The following is a 26,117-nucleotide window of genomic DNA, read 5'->3' on the forward strand; positions in this document are numbered from 1 at the left end:
CGCTGGGTGCCTTGCTGCTGTAGAGGTGGAGCTGGGGTGCTGATGAGCGGAGCCGTGAAGTTTGTCAGCTCTCCTGGGTCATTCTCTTGTAGTGGCTTGAATTATAAAGCTCTGATCATGGCAGGAGGCCAGATTTACTCATCTGCAGGATCTGTACTGGTGCTATAAAATCCTGTGGACTTTAAAAGAAAGTAGAAAACTTCCTGTAATTTGGTGCTGCTTAATAATGTCACTTATGATGACTTTAATTCAAATGGCTTTCATTAGTTGATACCGATAAAGAGGCTCCACTAACTTGCCTATTTGTGCATTAACATTGCATTTCTATATATGATAAATTACCCTGTATTCTGGAGACAAATGTTAAAATAGAACCCTTAGTTCCTTAAAAAGAATGTTAGAAGAGGAAGCATTATTTTGGTAGTGTGCTATGTAGCTTAGGTATTTGAGAGTTGTTTGTCTTTTTTGACACCGTCTGAGCAAAGAAGCTCTCTGCAGAACACTTCCCTCTCTGCAGTGCATTTCCAGTAACTCTTCCTTTATTCTAGCAAAGAGTGAAAGCTTTCCAGTTGGTCAGCATGTTTAGGAGAGACTTCAGGCCTGAATCTTGGTTCTTCAGCTTTCTGGTGAGTTTTATAGAGATTTTAATAATTGGAATAGCTCAGATAATATAAGCCTTTTATACTGACGTAATTACAACATCCTTTCTTGCAGGTAGGGAGTCTGTCCAGGAGTCTCTTAGCCTTTGCGGCCATTGCTGAGAACCAGACTTTGACTGGTTAGTGCCTTTATCAGCACTTCTGTATGTTTTTTATAAGCACAGAGAAACAATGCTTAAAAGGGCATGCAGCTTCAGAAACATGCAGAAATAAAAATAGATTTTTTTTCTGATCTTCTATTTCTGTGGCTTTTGTTACGTTTTATTATGTTTGTATAGCCAAGTATTTGCTTGGCTAACTGTGAGATTACTGCCTGAAAATCAGGTAAGTACCATGCAGTTGCTAGCCTTCACACCACTGTAACTGCAAAAAAAGAGGAAAAAAAAAAAAAGAGAGAGATAATTTTGTGCTCACAAGTTGCACCTGCAAATACAGAAAAACTGATAGGAGCTGGGAAATGTGGGAGGAGAAGAGAAGAAAAAAGGAGAGAGAGAGAGAGAGAGAGAAACACAGCAACCTGCAGGATGAGTGTGGCTTGCTGAAGTGCATGCCCTAGTTTGTGTGTGTCTTTCCTCAGGTTTTGCTCCTGTCACAACTGAGACCTTAAGACACACGTACGAATATGTGGCCACCCCTTTGGACTGGTGGCGCGCGGACCGACACTGTGAGCAGCGCTTTGCTCAGCTGCTTTCTGAACCCAGAGACAGCGAGCGCGCGTCCGTCAGCAAACTGCTGCAGTCGCAGCACGTCAGGGGCTCTGTCTGGTTAAACGACATGGACGGTGCCCTGCCCAAACCCAAACGGAGACGTGAGTATAAGTGGAACGGGACCGTTTGGAGCATGTACCCTGCTGGGTCTTTTTCATAGTAGAAAACTCACCTGGCTAGAAACGTTGCCACACTTTTATTGCCACTACAGTAACACCTAGCACTTCCTAGTCACAACCTGGGATCGGCAGCATGACGGATGGTGATCCCAGCACACCAGCTGCCTGGGCGCTGTCAAGACTTGTTTTAATGCATTGCAATGAAAGGAGGTTGTAAAGGGATCTCCCCTGCTCCAGCTCCCTGTAAAGCACATGTGGCTTTGCTCACCCCTTGCCATTTGTGACCTGCAGATTCTGCAGAGCAGGGATGGCAGAGACAGGACCAGGAGAATGGGCCTTCTCTAGCAGCAAGGTGCTGCATGGCAGATGCCTCAGAAGTCTTATTTGGCTCTGAGCTTGGTACCCACAGGACAGGACCCTTGGGAATGTGCTGTTCCTTCCAGATTCCTTGTTTGCCATCCTGTTTACCAGAAACATAACTTGCTGGAAGTTACACTTGCTGGAAAGATGCAGTGCCAGCTTGCCCACCTTTCCATCCCCTGCAGTCCTGGGGGAACCTGAAGAGCTGCTGCATGCATACAGGGTATCCTGCATGATGGGGCCATGGGTTCTTAGCCTGGGTAAGGGGCAAATGAAATATATATATATATATATATATATATATTTTGCAGTGGAAGGTGAGCAGGCTTTGCTCTGTGCATCTTCCTCCTTGCTCGCTGCAATTTTCTTGTCCTCCTTCTAGAGGACCACATCGTGCCAGTCCTGGTGTTTGGAGAAAAAACAGACACAAAATACGTGAAGGTGCTTTCTGACTTCCCAGCACTGCCTGCTGTCACGGCCTGTGCCCACCTCCAGTGGGACACCAGGACCCAGGAGATTGCCACCATCTTCTCATACGCTGTGCCAGCTTTCATTAATGAGTTCCAGCTCCGTGGCTTCGTCGACGAGGAGGGCTATGTTCGATTTGCTCTCATTGTCCACGGGCACCATTCCCCGTACCTGCCTGTGTTCCGTGCTGACGGACACTGGCATCACTTCTGCGTGACCTGGCAGCAGGAAAATGGGACCTGGGCCATTTATGCCGATGGAAAACGGAGGGCATCTGCCAGTGGTTTGTGTGCTGTGGGGCTGTCTGCCCCTCAGGCCATCTATGGCCGTGGGACTTTCATAATAGGGCAGGATCAAGATTCCCTGGGGGGCACCTTCAGGGAGAAGGAGTCCTTCAGTGGGAACATCACTGACCTGCACATCTGGCAGAAAGTCCTCAGTGCGGAGCAGGTTGAGAAAGTTCGATCATGCCGTGTGGTAGAACAAGAACTTGTGTTTGGGTGGAGTTCAAATGATTTGGAGGTTGAAAGCACCGTTCAGCAAGTGACTGTGCAGTTTCTTTGCCCAGGTAAGTCCTGTCCGTGCTTCTGCAGCTCCCTTCTTCACTGGAAGATCAGCAGAAGGCTGTATAGCCCTCCGCATAGGGATGGTCTGGGAAAAAATCCTTAGGGGAGGGAGTTTGTGCAGCTTAGGGAACAGCGCATCACTTCTGGGAAGGAAAGCGCAAGCAGATACAGAGCTGGGCAATTTCCCAATCATACTGAAATTCACAGTCAGAACTAGAACACTGCTCATTGGAGACCCCTGTGGTGACCTCTGTCCAGTGCTTCCTGGTGCAAAGTAACCCTGCAAAAGACAGTCATGGCAAATTACACCCTTTCTCTTCTACCTGGAGAAAGGGTTTACTTATCAGTGATGCTCATTCTTGATACTTCTCACCTAGTGCTCTGGCATTCTACTAAGAGAAAGCAATCTGTCTCAGATCACCTTGATAGTTATGGATCAAAACATGAACCCGAGACCCGGCCTTGTCACCTCCACGGAGTTCTTTCTGGGGAGTATTTACCAGAACTGTCGGAAGCAGTTTCTGACCTCTCCGCGCTCCGCTCTGGCTGGGCCACGGGGCTGCCTCAGGAGCAATTTGCAGCTTTTGTTTTCACCAGAGTTTGTGAATCGCTTGCAGGAAACAGGATACCTGCCTGGGGATGGCAAGTCTCCGGGGAATCCTGGGCCCTCTCTTTGTGTGTGTTTCCACAGGGCCTGTTGAGGAATGCCGAGTTTTTGAAGTTGGCAGCAGTGGATTCAGTTACGTGTCTTGTTTGCAGCCCTTGCCTTTTATCTGTTGCTACAGAAAGGGTACAGCATCTGTTATTTATTTGTTCATTACTTCCATGGCATTCACTGCTGGCGGTCCTAGCTAGGATCAGGGCCAACACCAGGGAGGTCTGCAGTCTGCTCTGGGGGGATTGCATGTAAAATGTGCTGCAGCACTGACTTGACTTCACTTGCATGCTCTCTGATGGGTTGTTTTGTTTCTCTTAGATATATGGTGCTTGTGCATGTTACAGGGCTCTTGGGTGCAGTGCTGCAGCGTGTCACCAATTCCAAACATTTTCAAACTTGCTGGGTGGAGGACGTGGAAAGGAGGCAGAAATGAAGGGTTAGGCTGTAGCTCCAAATGGGGTCTTGCACCAGGAATAAACTGGCTGTGAAATGTCCTTGTCCTGACTGCCCTCTTAACTTGCCCTGTGTCTGAGGAGCATTCCCCAGTCTCCAGACGCAGTGTACGTTGACCATGCTGCTCACGCCTTGGTTTTGTTCCCAGATGTGTATCTGCAGCTGCAGAAAGCTCAGCTGGAGTCCGGCCCCTCGCTCGCTGCCCGTGTGAACACACTTGCGGCCCGGACCGTGGTGAGTCCTGCCGTGGGCTCTGTGCTCCGGCGCTGGGAGCAGCAGGGGCGGCTGGGCTGCACCTGCAGGCACCCAGCTGTGCTCAAGCAGGTCCCCTGGCCAAAGTTATGGCTCGGGCCTCTGCTGTCAGTGTGAGCAGTGCAGCCCTCTCCTGTGGCCCTGGCTTCTGGTGTCTGTGTGTGACTGGCTTTGACACAGCCTCTTGTACAGGCCTGGGGTTGCTCTAACATATCCTCAGGCTTCAGGTTGGCTCTCGCGGCCGGGGTTGAGGAGATGGGCAAGAGAATTAAAAATGTTAAGATAGACCTTCTTTCTCTAAAACATAGGCAGAAGGATAGAGGGTGGCATGCAGTGTGTTGCCCACAGTCCCTAGTGTACTACATAACTGACAATCAGGCAGAATCGGGGCTCTGCAATCAACTAAAATATTTTTCCCTTGACAGCTTCCTGAGAACATATTCGCAGGTAATGTCCAAGACATGAACCTCTCCATTGCCATTGGTTCTCTTGATGTCCTGGCATCTGTCTTGAGGGAAGGAAAGACACCCATGGAGTCATCTGACCTTCTTGGAGTGCTTCAGTTACTAAAGCAAGTTTCTGATGTGGAAGTCCAGGATGGAGAAGAGCCAGAGATCCTGGAGCAGTTGAGCCGATATTACGTGGAAGTAGCTGGGTTAATCCTGGAAGAGCACAATGTTGAAGCGTGGTTATCGGTGAGCCAGGTAATGCACGATGCCAACGGCCTGCAAAGCCGTGTGCCCATCTGTTGTGCATGCAGCTCCTTGGCCTGCTGTCTGAGCGCAGGTTGAGGACGTGTCATGTCTGGCTGCTTCCTGGAGCTTGTGCAATGCAGCAGTGTGGGCACGGCGCTGCCTTGCCCGTCAGGGAAGGGCCAGCGGCCGTCGTGTTGCCCCCTTTGCTGGAGGTGCAGACAGGTTCTTCTGCAAACAAGTGCAGACAGTTCCTTGCAACCCCCTTCTGTGGTTGCCTCAGTTCTCCTCAAGTTTCCCCAGTTTGTCAGTCTGGATTTACAGGGTTACACACACTGCCGATTTCCTTGCTCTCACATCCTACCGTTCTTGGCAGGGCAGTGCCCTCCATTTATGAAGTTTGCTGCATTTTCCGTGGGTGGACTGCCAAGGAATTGTCTATCATCAGTTCCCGAACTGTTCAAAACAGTGTCAAGCTCTGTGTGAGGTATTTCATTTCACCTCCTGTTAGGCTTTTCTCCACTGCCTTAATCTTCCCTTCTCACACACATCTTTTATGTCTGTTGTGTGACCTGCACCTGTCTCTGGGGAACGTGTGACAGCGCTTGGCTCTGTTCCTGGAGTGCTGGCCAGGCCGGGGACCTCCAGAGGAGAAGGGATGCTGAATAGTTCAGAGCTTACCTCATGGCTTGGAGTGGGGCTCTGTTGCCGTGATTGCTCAGAGCTTCTTGATTGTGGCATAATACAAGTTTTGGTTTAGTTTAGCTGGTGGAAGAGATATATCTGCCGATGAAGAAGGATGATTTGAGGCACGTTTTGCTGGTGACATGTTCAGGACTTTGAGTAATTGGGACAGTCACCTTTACACTCCGAACAGTGGAGTCGATATCTGGGTGAAACCTCTTCCAGGAAGAGAGGATGGTTTTTCTGCAATTTTGCTAAATGAGAAGTCAAGTCTAGATAATCTTTATTTGTTTGTTTTTTGCATGCTTGTTTCAGTGGCTTTTTATGAAGCCAAGCACATTTCTCCCATTTTTCAATGTTTTTTCTAGTGGTGCAGGAGCTGGGAACACTCTTTTTTCTTTATGAAGAAAAGCAGAGCAAAAGCCAAAAAAAGTCCCACCTCTTCTCTTTTTGTGAAGGACCAAGTCTTTGAGAACCCTACTGTGTGCGGGGAGAAGTGTGAGCTGGCAGTGAAGGTGTTGCTTTCCGCTGTTTGTTGCACATTCCAGGTTATCCGAGGGCCGATGGCCGTTGTGGAGATCTCCGACAGAGTGGTGTCCAACCTAGCCCTGCTGCTGAGCGCGGGGAGGACCAAGGTCACGGTGCGGGGCGGCAACGTGGGTGAGTGCGGACGGGCAGGGCCGGCGCTCGCGGCGCGGGGCGGCCCGCGGCTCCCGCAGCACGCGGTGCCGGCACGAGGCCTCCAGGGAAGCAGGGGCTGGCCAGGCTCGGGGGCCAACTGCATCTTGGAGTGCTGGGCTGGCCAGGCTCGGGGTTTGCCAGGGTGATAGTGTAACAGGCCAAGCACTGGTGAGCAGCAGAGCTGGGTCAGGGCATCTCACAGAGATCCAGTGTAGTCACCTGAGTCGGTGTTTAATCCACTTCCAGCACCACTCCTTCTCTGGCTCGTCTCTGGCTAAACCTTTGACCTTTCCCCCTTTCCCTGTTTCCTTCGTGCATAAATTTTGCAGCATTGGAGGCACCTCTGCAACCCACTTTTCAGTTCAGGTTTTCTCCTGTGATTCCGAGTGTGCCTGGGTGCCCTGCATGGTGGGCTGCAGCCAATGGTGACAGTGGCACAGGACTGGGCAGGTCCCAGCTCATCCATGTTCAACACATGGCATCTCTTACATGCCTGCCAGGCATCCCTTTCCTCTGTATTAGAAAGAAAACCTATTACATTCCTCTACTCAGTCCCCTTCTGCAGACTTTTATCTGTAGGAACAGGAGTCAGGCTGCTCTGTTATAAAACAAGTGGGTAAAAAGTGATTGTGAGATTGTCTTTAGGCCCAACAGAAAAGCTGAACTCAAATGCATGTGTTTTAAACTCAGGGGTCTGCTGCTACACTGAGTCTCGACTGGGGGTATCCACTGGACTGGGGGCCTTGTAGTAATTTACTGTAACAGTAGCTCAGGGGAAAAGCTGAACCGAGGTTCAGACCTGCCCGTTTTTACCCTTGCATCCTCCACAGGGATGGAGGTGAGAAGGCTGGAGCTGAGCAAGCAGGAGCCGAGCAGTGAGATGTACCTGATCCAGAGCCCTGGGAGAGGTGGACACGACCTTATCGAGGTTCCCACAGAAGAAATGCAAAGACTGAAAGCTAAAGGTAGGGGGATGATGTCCCTGGGATGTTTCCATATGGCATTTTGAACAGGGTAGTTTTTCTGCAACCTTTTTGTAACAGCAGGAAGTAAAGACCCTGCCTGCAAGCAATGAGTAGGAGTGAGGGGAGACAGTGCTAGAGGGAGATGGGCTCTGAGAAGATGATTTACAACCTTTCTCCAAGGACAGCTGCCCCTGCCTCCCCAGGTGAACAAGGGAGCTGGGGATCGTTCCTAGCACTGTCAGACTGTGCTGAGGACTATCCAGCGCGTGTGAGGGTGCCGTGAAGCTGCCTGGGCCCTGTGAGCAGGGACAGGCTCCCTGTGTCCCAGGCTATCCCACCTGCTTCCTCTCCCTCTTGTCCTGGATTCTGGGTGTGCTGCAGAGAAATGAGCTGCCCAGGGATGCGTGTCCTGCCCTGCGCACTGCTCTCTCTGTGCAGGTCTCAGCAGAGTCATCGTGAAGAACATGTGGTTTGGCTACGGCTCCCTCCAGCGCTGCCTGGCCAGCATGGGCACCAGTGCCGACTTCCAGGATGTGGCTGCCTCTGATGGAGGACAGAAGTGAGTGAATTTGTCAGAACATTCAGAAAACCCCTTCCCTACCCCAGGGGTAGCCATTCTCTCAGTAGCATGACAGAATTCATTTCAAAGTCCCTCTGCCCTTCCCCATCCTATCCTATTTGTCCTTGTCCCCCCAGTTTCTCCAGGACGCATACGATGACAGGGTGACAGAAAGGCACTCAGGAGTCATCTTGGCCTGAGCTGTGTGGCTGCCTGTGTAGCGTTTCACTTCCACATGGCTTTGATAACCCTGAGGATAATCCGCTCTGATGGAGCGGCATAAAGGCTGAGAGGTGCTGCATGCCCTTCTAACTAGGGCACAGGCAGAGGCTGTTAGGGCTGGGATGCTGCAGAAAGTGGAAAAGTGGCTGCTGAAAAGCAACAGGCAGTGCAGAGCCGTGTTTTCTGCCAGGGAGCCCTCTGAACACTAGGTGGGGATGGCAGTCCGTGCAGCCGGGATACAGACGCCGTCCTTCGCGCAGACCTTTGGCTCAGCCGCTGTGCTGCTCGGTTGCTGGCCACTTAGGATGCTCTAGGGCCTCATTTGCACAGTCACCTGGTGTAGTTGTAGACAGAAGTGTTTTCTACTTGCTAGGTAATCTGAAATTTTTTTTGCCCCGTGCCCAGACCCTTTGCTGGAGGTACTGGAGCACCCAGGAGGTGCCTCTGGACCTCTCCATTGGTCTGTATAAAGTGAGATCCTGTTCCGTGGGCACATATCTCATGTTATCTGTCTGTCGAAGCTATATGGTGATCTTTAACAGAACACAGAGGAGATGAGCAAATCCTATGAGTCTATCATGAAATTAGTTGTACTGTGGTAATCCAGCTCCCTGGCAGGAGTGAGGATAAGCCCTATGGGGCAGCGTCCACTTGGCTCAGAGAGCCTGGCGTCAGCTGCTATGGGCAAAGTCCTGCTTTGTTCAGCTTTGAGGCCTTTCCCCCTCTTTTATTGACAATATTGCCCTCCTTAGCCTCGTCCTTGTGTCAGTGAGCAGCATGCCTGTCCTTGCAGGTACCTGAGCACCACGGTGGGAACTGCAGTCATCTCATCCACCCTGCTCAGCGACCACCAGGAGGTGGGCACGGCCGTGCGCTACCGCCTGCAGCACCAGCCCCAGGTACCCTGGCAGGGAGCGCTCTGCGGCCCCGGGACCTCCGCGGCCAGGGCAGGCGGGCGCTGCATGGCCTGTCCTGAGGCTGCACCCGACTCGGCTCGAGGCCCTGCATCCCTTGCAGTTACAGGGTCCCAGGCCTGGGCAGGTGTTTGCCTCGTGCCACACTCTGTGACACTGCAGCCAGCGAGCGGGCTGCTTCAGGTCTGTCTGTGTAAGCTATGTGTGCAAGGGTGTATAAACTTTATGTGTGCAAGGGTGTATAGACTGTGTGTGCAAGGGTGTATAAACTGTGTGTGCAAGGGTGTCATCTCCTCTTTTCCATCTCTTCCTGCAGGACCTGCCTGATAAGCTGGTGGGGCCCATCTGCGCCTTCTGGAACTTCAGCCTCAGGTGCCTTGTCTCAGTTTAAGTTCTCAGATTTGTGAGCTGTTATTTCTGCTTCAAAAACAAAAATGACAATGTAAACAAAACACTTAAGAGTAGTGATCTGTGATTCTTTCATGCTTTGCGTTCTGACATCCTCTGCTGAAGGAAAGCTCTCCTGGGAAGATTTCCTTTGTAAAAGTCATTCACAAGCATGTGACCTTTAATGAAGTATGTACAAATTAAACGGAAAGCCTTGGTTAATTATGATTGTTGTCTGCAACAAAGAAGGGTTGGGCTAAGAGTTATAGCGTAAAGGACATGCAGGACTCCAGTGCCTCATAAACGCTGCTTGACACGGAGATGCGTTTTTGCTGAATGCCACTCGGGGGAATTTTATGAATTTGTGATATTTTATGAATTTGTAATCAAGTCATTGAGTGCACTAAACTCATAGTCTTTTAACAGACATGAATCAGTTTGGGAAGGGTGCGAGGAGGATGTTTTCGAAGGCAGCTGGTTGCTGCACAGATAAATTCCACTAACCCTGACTCAGGTTTGGTCTTTCCCAGGTCCTAGGCAGGCTGAGGGGCAGTGCTGCCTGGTGAGGACAGAGCAGGCCTGGTGCTGTGGCAAAGGCCCTGCACAGGGAATTTTGTTTGGAGCTTTGCTAGCTGCCGGGCAGCCAAGAGCAGCTGCTTGTCTGGGAAAAGCACTCGAGAGCCAGAAGTCCAGTGTGAACGTTCAGGCTCCAGGGCAGGACGCTGTGGAGAAGATTGGCCTTGTCCAGCCCCTCAGCAACACTCTCAGCGAATGTGCTCTAAAGGAGGCTCTTCCCAGAGCTGAGTTCCTCTTAAAGCAGTGATAGCTGAATGATGGTTTCATTGTTTGGCTTAATTGATCCTAACGTTTTAACATTGACACTAGACCTATTTTCTTGTGCATGAATGGTAGATAAGGCAAATCTGCTGAGATGCAGGACCAAGTTCATATAAAAATGCATCTTCATATCCTCTTCTTCCTCACTTCAACTCTGCTTCTGTTGGAAAAATGAAAGTTCCTTAATGCTTTAGTATTCTGTTCAAACAAGTGGTAATTTCCATGCTTTTGCTTCTTGCTGCATGTTAGCCCAGATGCTGGTGGGATGTGGTCCACAGCTGGCTGCTCGGTGGTGACATCTCTCCCAGATTCCACAACCTGTTTTTGCAACCACACCACGAACTTTGCGGTGCTGCTGCAGGTGTATGAAGCACAGGTAAGTGAACAGCGGCTTTTTGGTGATCTGTGGGGCAGATGTAAATACTGAGAGCAGTGTGTGGTTAATTTTGCATGACTTTTATGTCTTTTGTTGTCTCGGTTTTGGAGCAGAGGACCATGAAGGAAGAGTTCACGCTACAGACCTTGACTTTTATTGGATGTGGAGTTTCTTTCTGTGCCTTGATCATTACCTTCATTTTATTCTTGGTGGTTGGGTAAGAAAAGTCCATACGCTTTGTAACCTTTTCTGTTTCTTTTTGTTGTCATTTTGCTTCAAACTGAATATGCAAATAAGATATAATTTGTAAGTGTCAGCTGTTTCAAACCTGAGGTTGTTCAGGTGCTTGTACACCAGGACAGCCTCTTTGGACTGTCACCTTGGCAGTGAGTAGTGGGAAGATGGCAGGTCATCAAAGCAGATGTGAACAGCGCAGTGAGGCTGGTCAGAACGTGCATCCCTTTGGTGTGGCTGCAGCTCAGGCCTTCCTGTCTCCTTCCTCAGTGTTCCCAAGAGCGAACGAGCAACGGTGCATAAGAACCTGATCTTTGCATTAGCTGCAGCAGAGGCTCTGCTCATGTTCAGTGAATTGGCCAAGACCAACCAGGTGAGCTCACTAGAGAGTCTCCTCTTTTACCCAGCAGGACCAGTTCTGCTGAAACATGAGTGTTGTGAGTACTGAAATACATTTGTGCACTTTCTGCGGTGTAGTCTGCAGGTTGCTCTCCCCTTCCTGATCACATGTGTCCAGATGTTCCCAGAAGACTCCTCTTCCTGAAATAGCACATGGTTTCTCCTCTTTCCAGGTGGTGTGCTTCACTGTTACTGCCTTCCTCCATCTCTTCTTCATGGCAGCCTTTTCATGGATGCTGGTAGAGGGGCTTCTCCTTTGGAGCAAAGTGGTGGCAGTCAATATGAGTGAAGACAAGAGAATGAAGTTCTACTATGTGACAGGCTGGGGTACCTACAGACTCTTCTGCACTGGGCACTCAAAAAAAAAAAAAAAGTCATTTTCTCTAGCAAAAGTTTCAGTAGGGGAAATTTCCTCAGTACTGATGTTGAGTCACACAAATGCTTGTTTTGATTCAGTCTGATTGGGTCACTCTGTTCTTTAGAGGCTTTATTACCCTTATGTGTCAAATTGCCAGTCTTCATATACAAGTTCAAAAGAACACTTTGTTACTTTTCTAAAACCAGTTTTTGTTCAATACAAAGAAAGGGGAGAAGAAGGTTGTGGCAAGCTCTTATTCTCAGAGAGCATTACTGCTGTCTGACATGGTTAATATAAATATGTTCCTGTATAATACCCTTTATTCAGGATGAGTCCTTCGGGGACATAGACCTTATCTGTGTAAGCTGAGTTTTATATCAAGGAGGAGCATCCTTAGGTCAGTGCTCCATGCAAAACGTGTACCTAGTTGGACACCTAATACAAATGTTTTGCATGGTTCTGTGTAAGTTTTCTTTAAAAAAGCAGTCTGAGGAGTAAATTATTTTGGTCAGGGCTTGAAATGCTTTATACTTCAGAGGACGATGCTGCCAGCCTGTAAATCTGGTCTTAGTATTGGGATGGCTTGAGGTCACCTGCAGTAAATTGATGTTGCTCGTGGGGTTTAAGGGACTATGACGGCTCACACTGGTCCATCTGTGCTCACGGTGGTTGAAACCGTTGCCTAGAGCCCAGCTGAGCCGTGTTGGTCCTTCCCGTTTTTCTGGGGTCTCATGTGGAGCTGACGGTGTTCTGGGATGTGTTCGTTTCCTGCAGGCCTCCCGGCTATCATCGTGGGGGTGACCCTCGCAGCTTCCTCCAACAAGTACGTGGCAGACGAGCACTGCTGGCTGAACGTTCAGAGCGACGTCATCTGGGCCTTCGTGGGGCCTGTCCTCGTCATCCTGGCAGTAAGTGTGGGACTTCTCCATGTCTGAGTTTAGAAAGTGTCACAGAATCAGCAGTGCTGGCACTTCTGGAGCTGAGGTGCTTGCTCTCAGGGTTCTTGCTTTTCCTGTTGTTTTTACAGTTGTTTTTTTTTTTTTAATCCTTTAGTAGAATCAACAAAATAGCAGAAAAAGGTGAAACATTTAAGGGAAAAAGAGCAGGCTTTGTTTACTTAAAGATGATGCTCTGCAGGTGAAGTCTTGGAATAAATTTTATAGACTTGATACTTCTGTGGTTAACTCTGCAACATATGTATTTTGTTGACTGGTTTCTCAGGATTGATACATGTCTCCTCAAATCCTGCCAGTTTTCTATGTTACAAGTTGGTAGCTTATTGAGTGCCAGCAGAGACAACTCACTAGAGTTAATTTACGAAGCTTCTGGGCTCCCATGGCTCTCTTCTGGCAGGTAAATACATTCGTGCTCTTCCGGGTGGTGATGGTGACTGTGGCCAGTGCTCGCAGGAGATCGAAGATGCTGACACCCAGCAGCAGCCTGGAGAAGCAGATTGGAGTGCAGATGTGGTGAGCAGCCTGGGACACAGACATCCTATAAAACATAAGCCTAGGCAGGTCAGGGTCGGCTTAGGATGTTTCAAGGAATTAGGGATATCAGGTACCTAATTTCTGTGGATTTTTATTCAGAGCTGGGCCATGGAAGTAGGTCACTTCCACTTCTCCTCAGAAGTTTCCAGTTTGCAGTTCAAAAGGGTTGTGACTGAATGCGTTTCACACACGTCCCTTCCTTAGCACTCGTGTATGCCCCTCAGAAGGATGCTGGTTGTACAGAGTGCAAGACTTTTTAGCCATTTGCCATGATAAAAAGCGTTTTCTATGTGTCTGGGACCCGATGGATTGAAAGTAGCCCTGATAGGGATTACATACATGGGGAAAGAGAGGCAGTGTGAACTTGTGTAATCAGTCAATATAGAGAGACCTCTAAAAAACTGCTGTTTGAATCATTATTTTATCATCCTCTGTGAATTTTTATTGTTGTTAGCTGGCGCCGGGCACCCCTGCTAGACACGCATTGTTCCCCTGTTTCATAAATAAATTTTCCCAAATTTACAGAAGCATAAAGATAGGGCAGTGCTGGAGGGCAGGGTGACATCCACATGCTAATAAAACAAATACAGAAGCCCTCCTCCTAGCAGCAATTTGGGGAAGACTAGCTATTTTCTCATGGCTGATGACGTCAAAGAGCTCCCTTCTTGCTAACTCAATGATAAATAAAGAGCTGGGCTTGCACGCTGGGGACTGGGAAATACTGTTTGTTTTATTTTTTCCTCTAGCTTAGCTAGGATTTGGTTCACAAAGAAATTCATTCCATAGCTACTGTCATTGGGTGCCTCTTGCCTGCCAAATCATCTGATAGGCACTTGTTGTAGGAGCAGAGCTGTCCCTAGCATGGAGACAAGGAAGACTTTCTTGTAACCTGCAAAATTCAGGCCAGAGGGCTGTGAAACCTTTGGTGCCTTCTTCACTGCACATCCACTGACCTGCTCTGTAACTGGGGGAGGTTCTGCCCAGACCCTGGGCAGTGTTTGCAGAGCCAGGAAGGCACTTGGCAAACCCAGCTCAAGAGCCTGGGGCACCGCAGAGACCCATGGAGGGCTGGTGGTTGGGAGCAGGTGCCAGCGGGCGCCGAGCCCTGATGCAGACCGTGGGCTTTGAAACGCCTCCAGGTAACTGAGCAACTTGTCCTGACAGGGCCACAGCCAAACCCATCCTGGTGCTGCTGCCCGTGCTGGGGCTGACGTGGGTGTGTGGAGTCCTGGTCCACCTCAGCATCATCTGGGCCTACGTCTTCATTGTGCTGAACTCCCTCCAGGTGAGTCCTGTACGTCGTGTCATGGCCAAGCAGTTACCTGCAATTTCTTGCTACTTGTTTCAGTGTAACCCACCTATCCTAATACTCAGGAGTCTCAGTCAGCTCTGGAAGCCAGCCCAGCTTTCCTAAGCTGTTGTGCTGTCTTTTGTGAGGAACTCAAGTTCATAATCCCAAGGTAGGATACACTGCTCTGGGCACCATGTTTATCTTAGGCCCTTTCAGCACCTGTCTCTGCAGTGTCTCACTGATGTCACAGTTTTTTGGTTTAAATCTTGTATTTTATAGTTAGATTTTATGACATTAACATGGCTTTGAAATGGCACATCTAGGCTTACACGGTTCTGAGGAGCTTCCCCAGAGCTTTGATTTGACCATTTAATAGATAATTAACTACTAGTAATTGTCCACTTTAACGCAGCTCTAATGCTGATGTTTCAGTTGACGTTTTTATTGGTGAGGTAAGTGTGATTTCTACAGGGTAGGGAGGAGCCCTGTGTGCAGGCATCAATATCAGAACAGGGCTCTGCAGGGTAAGAGCCAGGCCTTGGCTGAGTCATGTCATCTTCTGCCTCTTCACTTTGCCCCGGCTACATTTTTAAGGGTATTTGCTTGTCTCCGTGGCTTCTGGGACCATGGCTGTGATTCTGGAATGCTGGCATAATTCAGAGTTATGGTTATTAATATGGTGATATTAATAAGGAATTGCTATAGGAGAGAAGGTAACCACAGTGTGTAAAGCTGTGCCATTTGCTTCCAGGTGTGCTGGTTTCTTCAGAAGAGAAAAGTTCTGGTTCAGAACTTTAACTGACTTGTACGTGGTTGTGAGAGCAAAGCAATTGTATTAGCGGCAGCAGGCGGCTTGCTCAGTTCTGCGCTGCACTGGGACTGGTCCCGCACCCCAGGAGATTGGAAATTCAGGGACATGTGGTGGCAAAAAGTCATCAGGACGGGTGAAGTTGCAATACATGTTCCTGTCACCTGTGATTCAAAGCATCAGCCTGGTTAGCAAAAGCTTCCCAAATCTTGAGAGAAAGCAGCTGTAGATGGAGCTAGAGAAGCACTAAACACCAGTGTTCCTGGCATTAGCAGGGGAGGGAATTGTCCCAAGGCAGAGGGGAATTCTCTGCAGAGAGGTGCTGGCAGCAGGGAGCCAAAGGAGAACATGCCAGGGCCTCAGTCCAAGCCCGCTGTTAAGACCAGGCCAGTACAAATAACATCTGGCTTTACCCGTGCAGTCAGTGCTCTTCCTTTGCCCTGGATATTCATGGATCCAAGGCGAAAAAGCAACTGGGCACCACCCTGCAAACCTTTGGGATTCAAAGAGTTCTCCACCCTTTCCACACTTTCTCTTTGGATGCAACGGGGTGCTCCTGACCGTACCGTTTGGCTATGGGACAGGAAAGCCTGCAGCGCTCCGCTCCAGCTCCGCGGGTTTCAGGCCAGCGCTGGCCCAAGGGCTGCGTGTGCCACGTGCAGGGGACGGGTGGCTGCTCTCAGGCATGTTCTGCCTGTGGCTGGCACCGACCCGAGGGCAGGGTGCTGCTCACGCACAGCCGTGGGCTCTCCCGTGGGGAAGTTGGGAACTTCCCAACAGACAAGGGCTGCCTCTCCACGCCTCTGCTAGCACGGGTGTTGGAAGGGTGGCAGGGGGTCTGTCCTAACTGTAATTAAATGTAGCATCAGTTCTTCTTGCCTCCTCGTGCCATACTTAGGGTACTGTGTAGGAGAGGAATCCAGGCGCCCTGCTATGAAGGGATGAGGTGCTGAGGTGAACAAGGCTAAGAGCAGCTGCTGCGTCGTTACTTTGGCAGCAAAACCATTTCTCGGTTTGGGTGAACTCTGTCGGCATCAGTAGAGAGAAGCAGGTCAGAGGAGTCCTGCCAAGGGTCTTGGGCTTGGTTAGCTCTCCACAGAGCTCAGAGCTGCTGCTCCTTCTGTAATCTGGCCCTGGCAAGAGAAATCCCATGGCTAGCTCCTCGTTTTGGTGGCTGCTAATATTGGTGGTAATTGTTCAGCTAAAGCTCAGAAGAGGAGTCCTGGCTATTGCGTGAACAAGCAGTGGTCAAGAGCACGAATATACTTGGCTTGTTTGCCTTCTGCTCCTTGATTACCAAGTTCAGGTCAATGTGAGGATTTGGAGAGAAATTGTGATGCTTGTGGGAAGCTGTAGGGTTAGGAGAAAGCACTGATAAAAACATCACACTTCAACTCCTTTGCTGGATGGCCTATGAAGGGCAAACTTCAATAGATCACCTTGGAATTTCCTTAAAGGCCAAGGTGCTTCTTTTTGTGGCAGCGTTACGGAGGAAAGTTTTGCTGCTGTAGTTGTTTGTTTGTTTGACCGCTTTCTGTTTATCTGCGGAAACTGAAGCCTGTCTTCAAGGTTACTCTGTGCGTCGACACCGAACATGACAACTTCTCCCAGCCAGGCAGCACAAGAATTCAGCTGAGTGGCTGAAAAGCAGCGTCACGTGGTGCTGAGCTGGAGGTGGCTCCCGCTGCTGACCTGCAGGTTAATTAGCAGTCAGCAACACCTTCTCCAGCTCATCATTTCAGAGGTAGGAGCACCAGCATGTTGCCAAGTGTTGAGTGCTGGGTGAAGGTGCCTGTTGTTAAGAAAAAGCGTACGTAAAACCTGCTGGTTGTATTTGATCTTGGAGAGGTGGAAGGATGTTCCCAGGGTTGGCTCAGGGCAGGGATTTACAAATCTGCTCGCTCATCTTTGGCCTGCAGATGTGCCCTTGGGATGCCAAGTTGTCTTTGCTGATCACTGTGTTAGCCAGTGTGAGCAGTGCTCCAGCCAAGGTAAAGCCAAGATTAAGCGCGCTGTAACGAGCAAGCAGTGCTTACCCTGCCAGGCTAAAAATACAAGAAACACATAAAGTTATTGTAGGTCCTGCTGCTACCCCAGTGCGTGATGTGTAACTGGAGGGGGCTGGGGGGCACCCGAGAGCTCCTGCTCTGCCTGGCTCTGCTCATAGCACCTCCATCCCAGCGGTAGAAACCACCCGTTGGTCCTGCCCGGAGAGGCCTTGCGGGGATTGGGCTTTGTCTGAAATCCCAGTGCAGCAGCTGCTGTCACACGCACAAAAAAAAAGTTATTTTTATATACTTATAATGACTAATTGCCTTTGATTGAGCTGCTGCCCGCGTGGTGCAGCTGGGTGCCGATGGGGCGCAGGTGGTGCCCACGGTGGCCACAAAGCCACGTCAGAGGCAGGAGGAGCTTCGGCTCCCGCTGTGCGAGCGTGACCTGCCGCGGCTGCAGGGCCAGGGTCTCCCCAAACCAGCTCCTAAATCACGGAGGATCACGCGTGTTCCCCGCCAAGGATGGACCAACCGTCCCGGTGAAGAGGAGGTGGGTTTGATGTCCCTGCTGTGTGCAGCAGCCTGGGGGCTGCTGTGGCAGCGAGGGTCATGGCCCCCCCTCTGCCCTCTTCTTTACTGCTTTGGCCACCTAGCCAAGCTGCTGAGCCCAGAACGGCTGCTCGAGTCGTCCCTGCCGCCGGCCTCTCTTGCAGTTGTGTTTCTCTGCTGAATTTCACACTTTGGAGATTTTGTTTCATTTTCCTCTCTGTGGTAGGGCCTCCAGCTGGATATTTTTATACATGTCTTTCCAAGACCCTGAGGTATTTTAAATATCTCCCACTTGTACAACTGCCTCTGGGTCAGGCCTGGAGGATTGCATAGTATGGAATGGAGCACCGGACGGTGCTTAGGAATTATGCTCTAATGATGGCTACTTGCTGATGACATGGGCTTGTGCCCTCGCTTCCCTGTGTGGACCATGTCCCTGAGCCCTTGCCGGGCTCCTCTGTGGCCTACCAGGGGGAGCGGGGCTGGATCAGGCCTCAGCATCTCCAGAAGTCCCCTCTTGGATGGAGCGAGACCTTCCCGAGGCAGCGATTCCCGGGAAGGCAGGATTTCCCCTCCAGTGAGCGGGGAGCAGGAGGCGCATCCCGCCGGGAGTGGTGTGCAGCGTCCCGTGCCATGGGAGCGTCCCGTGCCATGGGAGCACCCCAGGCCTCCCCGTGTGCCGCGGGCACCCGTCTGTCCCCAGCTGCCGCCGTGGGCAGGAGCCGCAGGGCAGAGCTGCCCGGGAGGGCTCCGCTCTGCCGCAGGAGCCGGCTCCTCCAGCGCCGCGGCTCCGCTTCCGCCCGCCTCTGCAGCTGGGCCTCCTCTTCCTTGCTCTCCTCCCCGCTGACCTCACCGCTCCCTCCCCCAGCCCCACTTTTATACAGAATGATTATTTCAAGGAAGACCTGCCTTGGCAGCCCGACCAGAAATCTGGTCTGTAGGAGTGACCAGCAGTGCTGTCTGAAGGACAGGTCATGGCACGGCGCCAGGCTATTGCTACCATTGCGCCTGCCAAGAGTGCGCAGATGAAGAGCAAGGCTCATTGAAGACAAGATGGATTACTCTTCTTGCTGCAGCTGATTTATCTAGCAGCGATAACAAACACCCCACAGATATAACATAAATCTGGTGGGCCAGATAGAGCTGCCTTAAGGCCAAAATCGTTGGTCTGGAGCTGTAATTAGCCCCTGGCTGTGGCCTCCAGGTGGTGCTCGCTCGGGCCGTGCCTGGAGCCCTTCCGTGAGCGCGTGCTGCGCTCTGCCCGCACGGAGCTGAGCCCCATGCTGGCGTGGGACACAGCGCGGGTCCTGGTGCTGGCGTGGGACACAGTGCAGGTCCTGGTACTGGCGTGGGACATGGCGTGAGCCCCGGCGCTGGCGTGGGACACTGCATGAACCCCAGTGCTGGTGTGGGACACAGCGTGAGCCCCACGCTGGCGTGGGACACAGCGCTGGTACTGGTGCTGGTGTGGGACACAGCGTGAGCCCCACGCTGGCATAGGACACAGCGCTGGCTGCTGGCGGGTGCAGCGACGCGGGCCTGGCCGGGAGAGGGTGACTGAGCCCGAGCCGGGTGCATCGCGGGAAGCGGGAAGCCCCGTCCGGGTTTTGCTCTGCAGGCTGTGCTGCTATAACTCTTCCTGTGCTCTCTCCTTTCCAGGGCCTGTATATATTCCTCGTCTATGCAATCTATAACAGTGAGGTAAGAGATACCGCAGTTGGGGTTCGTTCGATCTTCAGAGCAATGGTTTATTAGTAATTAAGGGGATGATTGGGATTTTGGCAGATGGAACAGGCAGCATAGCCCGGACTATGCTGCTGGGGCAGCTTTCACTTATGCCCCATGACTTGCTGGAGGATTTCCTGCTGTTATTGTGGCCTCCTCTAATGTCCTTGCTCTGCTGCAGGTGAGGAATGCCATCCAGAGAATGAAAGACAAGAAGAAAGCGCTGTCATTCACAGTAAGTTCAAGGAAGCCCTGCTGCTCAACGTTCATCGTATGTCTACTGGTGAGAGGCCCTACATAAGCACCTGGACTCTTCTAAGGGGACGGAATTGGAAATATAGGTCATTTTTCTCCCCGGTCATCCTGTGCAGGGAGAGTGGCAGAGTGGCAGAGTGTGCGCCTTCTTTGCAGTCCTACTGAGAAATGCAGTTAATCTACCCTGAGTCAGACTCAGTAGCAGCAATGCAGATGTGCTCAGTCCTTAATTTAAGAGCTGGGTTCACACTTTCCTAGGAAGGCAAATGTTGCAGTTTCCTGTGTCCTGTATCCCTTCTATGTCATTACAGAACTGCTCTCATCCCATCAACTACTTATCAAGCCCAAGAAATACAACCTCCTGGGAGACAGGGAAACTGAGTCCCTCTGCAGCCGAGGGTGTCGTGTCGAGTCCCGTGCAGAAAGAGCCTCCAGTGAAGAACATCACCAGCAAAGGTAGAGCTGTCTGCTGGTCCAGGCTGTGTGAGGAGGCTTGAATTGTAGTGTACATTCATTTGGCTCTGTGTCAAACCCGTTTGCACGCTGCGAAGGATACAGTTCAATGGCTATGTGAATGCTTTGGGATTGGTGCCAGAACCCCAGGGAGGGCAGGCAGCATGTCCTTATGGATTGCAGAGGGAGCAGGCTCGTTCCTGCTGGCTGGCTGAGCGTGGGCAGGGGGTTCTCCTAACCACATTACGCAGCATTGCATTCTCTTGAGTCAACAATCTGTGCTTGTATTTTAAAGTGAATTTTCTGGATAAAGGGAAGCAGTGGTGGCAGTAGGAAATAAGTTATTAAGCTTCAGGGGAATAAAGGTATTACATGCTCCAAACAATTTATGGATGCAATGATTTGCTTGCTTGGAATTGTGCAGATAACTTGGTTGGTCCCTTTGATTAAGTGGGAGATACTCAGAGGGCACAAAGCACAAGTTCTTGGAAAATGTAAACATTTCTAGCTTCCACACTCACTGTGCTGTTTCTCCCCTAGGAAACTTTGGAGCCAAAATTCCCATGGGGATTTCATCAATTATGTCCCCAGAGAGACCGGTATGTAATGTTTTGTGTTATTTTTTACCACCTTCACCCATATCCACATATGTAGAAATGTGTCTAATGGTTCCAGCAAAGGGCTAGGGCTCTGGACACCTGGCAGTGTTACCAGCTCTGGCACAAACTCAGTGTTTTATGTTAGGCAAATCACAGAAGCTGACTCATCCATCCTGTTTGCAGACTGAGGATAACAATAAATGCCTCTGTCCCAGGATGTTACAAAAGTTACTCAGTGTTTGCAGTGGACTGAGTCTGTCAGCACAGCATATATGTGCTCTTCCTGAGGAGCACTCCAGACATGCAGCCTCTTTGTATTGAAAAGGAAGGTTTTAATACAAATTGTGTACATCCTGCTTTATTAAAATGTATACTTGTTATTAGCAGTGTGTTAGTTTATTTAAATCATTTGAGATTCATGGTTTTGATGCCCATAATTACTGCTCTTGGTAATTGAAAGAAAAGATAAGAAACGAGTATTTATTGTCTTCTGTAGGAGCATAAAGGAGCGCAGGGTGGTGGCGAGGAGCAGCTCCTTGCCAGCGAGCCCTGCTTGGCTCTGGCAGGGTGGCAGGGCCTTGGTCATGTCACCTGGCGTGTCGGGGTGGCAGCGCCGGGGCAGGCAGAGGGTCTAGGAAGCGACTGCTCCCCACGATGTGGGGCCAGCTCCGAGGAGGGAGCTCAGCCCCGCGTGGGGCTCAGCCCTGCGTCCCCCGGGGGCCAGCGGCTCCACTGCGGGAGGGGAGTGTTGGGACAGCGATTTATAGCGGGGGATATAAATGAGCAGAAAGAGATAGTGAATTTGAGTAAGTAAAGCATCACACAGAGGGTGGCAGAGGTCAAGGCTAGAAACTACCCCCAGGGACAGCAAATTAAAAAAGGGCAGCGGGGGCTTGTCTGTTCGTGTAGCCAAGTTACACCCGTGCAGCGAGGGCAGACCCTGTATTGTTCTGCTGGCCGTTTCACTCCCCCTGCAGAGGTGAATCAGATCTAAAGCTCAGCAAGGCATAGCCTAAAGTGAGGAACAATTTAAATTTGACTACTCTGATACCACTTCCATCTCTCACTATTGAAATGATCATCAGTCCTTGTGCACTTGACATACAAGTGCTGTAATTTTCTCAGAATAAAATCTAACACTTCTTCACTGAGAGCCTCATATGAGAGTATCTCTCTCTCCCCCTCTCTAATATTTATCCTTTGAAAACCTGTGTCACATAGACAGCTCTTATTTATCCAATAGATAATACTTCTGTAGCTGGCATATCATTCTGAAGCCACTCAGTAAAATCCGTATTATCGTTTCTCGTTATTTCTGTTGTGGTTAACGCTGTTCCTCCCCTTGTGCTAAACACCTACCAGGAATCAGAGGTGATGCTTTTCTCAGCCAGCCAGGTGCTTGCTGTGCAAGCTGGGACCAGGGCTAAGCTACCTGGCACAAAATACGAGATGTGGGCTAAAGAGATTAGCCCGGAGGCCTGTGTTTTCTAATGCAGGGAGCATTAACATAGGAGGCAGCAGATTTCCTAAATGCCAAGGCCATGGTATTTCCTAGCAGGCAAAGATAGAAACTGCTTTCCTCCATGTGAGGGTCACCTAGGACTTCTCGGTATCTTTGCTACTTAAACGTATCATCTAGAATGGATTTGTTTCCTTTCCAACTAATGTGTCTTTGACAACCTTCAAAAGGCAGGGCTGATCCCGGTGACTGTGTGGGGGAGAGGGAAGCAAGGAGCCTTTTCCCCTGCAATTGGCTTCAGCAGGGCAGCCCTGCAGCTCCTGCTCTTGCAGCCCTGGGCCTGAGCCCAGCTCTGGGACAGCTCTGCGCCTGCGCACAGGGTGACACGGGTGACATGGGTGACACTACCCTCAGCTACAGACGCTGCTTTCTTTGCTCTTCAGTTATATAAGTCAGTGCTGTTTTTCCTGCTCCCTGAGTGAGTCATGCAGCTCACTGGAGGAGCTGTGAATTAAGAATGTCACTGGCAGCTGCACAATAGTTTGGAGAAAGAGAAGATGCTACTTAAAATGTTTGAAAACACTTAAAATGACAAAACACTGACAGAGTGAAGGTGCAAACACAGGCATGATGTTCTTTGTGTTTCAGGATTTAAAATTTTTTGTGGTATCACTCTGTTCTTGGGCTGGGAGCAGGAATCCCACGTCTTGCAGTGTTAACCATCGCCTAGGCACACGGTGCAGGCTTCTGTGCAGTCTCTTCACCGCAGCACGGGGGAGGAAGTTCACTCTACTGTTTTCCTGAATTTTCCTGTTGTCTCCAACATGATTTTCAGCCGCTGGGTCATCCCGGGGCTGGAGGGAGAGTCCCAGGAGAGCGTGCGCCGAGTGCAGCTGCAGCTCGCGGCCGGGGCGCTCTCTCTGCCTCCTGCTCCTCAGGGCACAGATTTTCCCAGGGAAATTCTCCACAGTATCGCGTCTCTCTGGGACGTGGACGCAGCCTTTGGTTCCTTGCGTTTGCAGCAGCTCGGCTGCAGGGAGGGCGCACGGAGGCAGCTCGGTGCCCGGAGCCGGGCGCGCTGGCCGCGAGGCAGCCAGGCCTCTGCTCCTGTTAACAGATGTTCTCTTCTCTTTCAGGCTGTAGAGCTAACAGCATTCAAGTCCTCAGGTAACGTTGGCCTGCCCTGTGGAGTGCCGGTTGGAGGGTGGAGGGCAAGTGATTGATTCTCCTCTTTGTTTTGTTTCCCCTCTGCTTTTAGAAAGTTTTTTATTATTATTATTTCCAGAACACCCTAGTGGGTTATTTAGCTATTTTCTCGTGCAAGTCGTCAGTATATTTTCAGAAAGCAACAGTGTGCATGCAGAGGAGAAGGGGAACATCGCAGCAGAGCATCTCTCTGAGTTTTCCAGCCAGTTTAGGTGAAGTGCCTAGGATTGCAGAGGAAAAGCCTGAGTCAGGCCCAGGCGTCTTGACCTGCAGGTTTCCTAGTGCCTCCCTCTCTGCAGATGAAGCGCTCGCGGCCGCGGCACAAAAGCTGCGGAAGCCCCGGCGCGGCGCAGAGCCGCCTCGCGTGCGGCCACCCTCTCCTCTCGCAGCGAGAGCAGCTCCTCGTGCCCGGGGGTGGCGGAGCCGCGTGGTTCAGCTCCTTCAGCCTGCGGGTGAATGAGAAGATCTCCTTGAACCACAAGAGCACTCCTGTGCGCACTTGTGCGCTCCACGCCGGAGCGCGGCGCGCGGCTGCTGGACCGCTGCTCCCGCTGCTCCCGCTGCTCCCCGGCCCTGGGCTCCAAGTCAAGTGCTTCCAGCTACTGCATAAAAGGAGAGCGGCAGCACTGCCCGGCTGCAGTGACGGCCCAGGAGGCTTCGGGCAGCTCGGCGCTGCGTGGGCACGTTCTTCAGCAACCCCGAGTGCTTGGAAGCAATGAGGGATAACAAAAAGCAGCTGCTAACGCCGTGTGCGTATCCAGGCAGCACCCGCGGGGCCGGGCACACCAGGCTGCCCCTGCGGGAGCAGCAGCCCCCGGGACGCTGCCGCGGGGGAGCAGCCGCCGGCCCCGGGGCCTCCCCGCGGCGCCGCCGGATCTGCAGCAAAACGAGGCTTGGGAGAGCAGAGAACACGCGGAATCTGAACTCTGACTGTTTTTGGCACTAATTCCAAAAGGACTGGAAGAGTTTACGTGTATGTTTATGCATCTAGCTATATATTTTACTTATTCTCTTTCCTTTTCCAACTGAGGAATACTTTTGTTCAATTATTCTTGGTCTTTATTTTTTTTCCTTGGATCATTTTTGGAAGCTGCTTTGGAAATTGATGAATGGGAGACAAATCATTTCAGCAGAGAAACCACTTCCCCTTTTCTATTTTTTTTTCCCAAAATAGTTTAATGAAAAGAGGCCTATTTTGTCCTAAATAGTTCCACTTGAAGCATCCCAGCCAGCTGTAGGGAAAGTTATCATGATACCAGGGTTAGTCCCAGAGGAGGCTGCACAGTGAGACAGGAGGAAAACCTCCACCCCCAGGGCCCAAAGAGGGGGAGACCCAGCGGGAGGGGAAAAGCTGGACCCAGGGTTTGTAGACGGGGAAACTGAGGCATAAGGCTTAAAGGGCTTGCCCACAATCTCCCAGGAGGACACCCAGGTAAGCATGGGCAGGCCTAGGGAACGCAGCAGTGAGGAGCGTTGCAGCGTGCAGGCCCTGTGGGCTCCTCGTCCCGCCGCGGTACCGGCCTGTCCCGCGCAAGGGCTCAGCGCGCCGAGCAGCCGCGCGTTTCTGCAGGGCTGGCTGTGCCCGGCTGCACGGGATGCGTTGCACCCTGCATGCACCAAGGGGCTGGCCGGGGGGGTTCACATATTTGCACAAACAATAACTACCGTCTTCCTTGTCTTGGAAAACAAGAGCTCCGAGAGGCCTCCACATCCCCGTCTCTTCAAGTGATGGCTTCATTGTTTCCCCACGATAATTTCATTATTCTGTTTGAATACGTTTATATGTTGCTAAGCCACACATAGCAACATGTAGCTCCTGGTCTCCATGGCCCCCTCTTGCTGTGATCAATACTAAGTAATTATGAAACTCTCCTGAAACCGTGTTAAGTGAAATTTATTTTAAAATGGCAAGAAAATTACTGATCTTTGGGATGCAGAGCCAGTCAGACGGCTGACGTGGTCATGGGAATGCACCTGCTGAGTGCCAACGGTGGGAGCTACGGACACGGCACGGACCTGCCGGCCCGTGGGCAGCGCAGCCCGTGGGGCCGCGGTGCTCCAGTCCCTGGCAGCGCTGGTGCTTTCGCGTAGCCTCCTCCGACCAGGCTGGAGAGCCGGGGTCCCCTTTGCGCCGCGGCTGCCACCGCGCTCTGCCCGGCAGGACCCTGCCCTCCCGCCCCGGCACCGCTCAGGTCTCCGTCCTTTCCTTGCAGGTTTCTGAGCGGCGGTTCCTCGTGTCTCCCCACGACGACACAGCCTGGAGGGCGGCAGGTCGGAGCAATTGACTTCCCCGTGGAGGGCAGCCCCGGCCGAGGCAGAGCTGTTAACCCGTGCGTCCTCCTCCGGGTGTGCATGGACTAACCCAAGGCAAGGCAGGGTAGCGCGGGGCCCCGCGGGCTGGACATCATCCTCTAGGGAGGACGAGGACCGCGCTGCTGCTCCCGGGCAGGCACCCTGGGCGCGGGGACCACGTCCCGCTGCGCCGGGACGGTCAAGGAGCCCCGGGGCTGCTGGCAGCACCGGGCCATGTTTCTGCCTGCCCGGGGTGCTGGAGCGTGTTCTGCGGGAGGCCCTGGTGACACGGGCAGTAGCACAGATCTGCCTGCAGCAGCAGGGCCGGGTGCTGCCTGCGCGGTGCCCCTGCGGCCTCCCTGTCCCTTGTCACAGGACATGGTGCACGGGAGACGCGGCGCCCAGCAAGGCACTAGCTGGCTTTGACTCTTTTTTCTAAACCATCT

At 51.4% G+C, this 26,117-nt stretch overlaps 1 protein-coding gene across 1 annotated transcript; it reads left to right on the plus strand.

Annotated features, from left to right (window-relative positions):
- Positions 1-578: 578 nt before the first annotated feature.
- Positions 579-23,396, plus strand: ADGRD2 (adhesion G protein-coupled receptor D2). The gene is made up of 24 exons (XM_088525449.1): positions 579-626; positions 715-778; positions 1,237-1,467; positions 2,228-2,881; positions 3,571-3,669; positions 4,139-4,224; positions 4,668-4,946; positions 6,167-6,278; positions 7,130-7,264; positions 7,703-7,823; positions 8,839-8,944; positions 9,276-9,331; positions 10,433-10,559; positions 10,673-10,776; positions 11,064-11,166; positions 11,366-11,519; positions 12,325-12,458; positions 12,904-13,019; positions 14,205-14,325; positions 19,342-19,383; positions 19,589-19,642; positions 19,974-20,118; positions 20,656-20,714; positions 23,310-23,396. The coding sequence occupies exons 1-24, from the start codon at positions 579-581 to the stop codon at positions 23,394-23,396; spliced, it is 3,237 nt and encodes a 1,078-aa protein (XP_088381575.1).
- Positions 23,397-26,117: the final 2,721 nt, after the last annotated feature.

The sequence above is a fragment of the Tinamus guttatus genome, unplaced genomic scaffold, assembly GCF_059628265.1.
Source record: "Tinamus guttatus ecotype Peru unplaced genomic scaffold, ASM5962826v1 Tinamus_guttatus_pri_ptg000226l, whole genome shotgun sequence".
NCBI lineage: Eukaryota > Metazoa > Chordata > Aves > Tinamiformes > Tinamidae > Tinamus > Tinamus guttatus.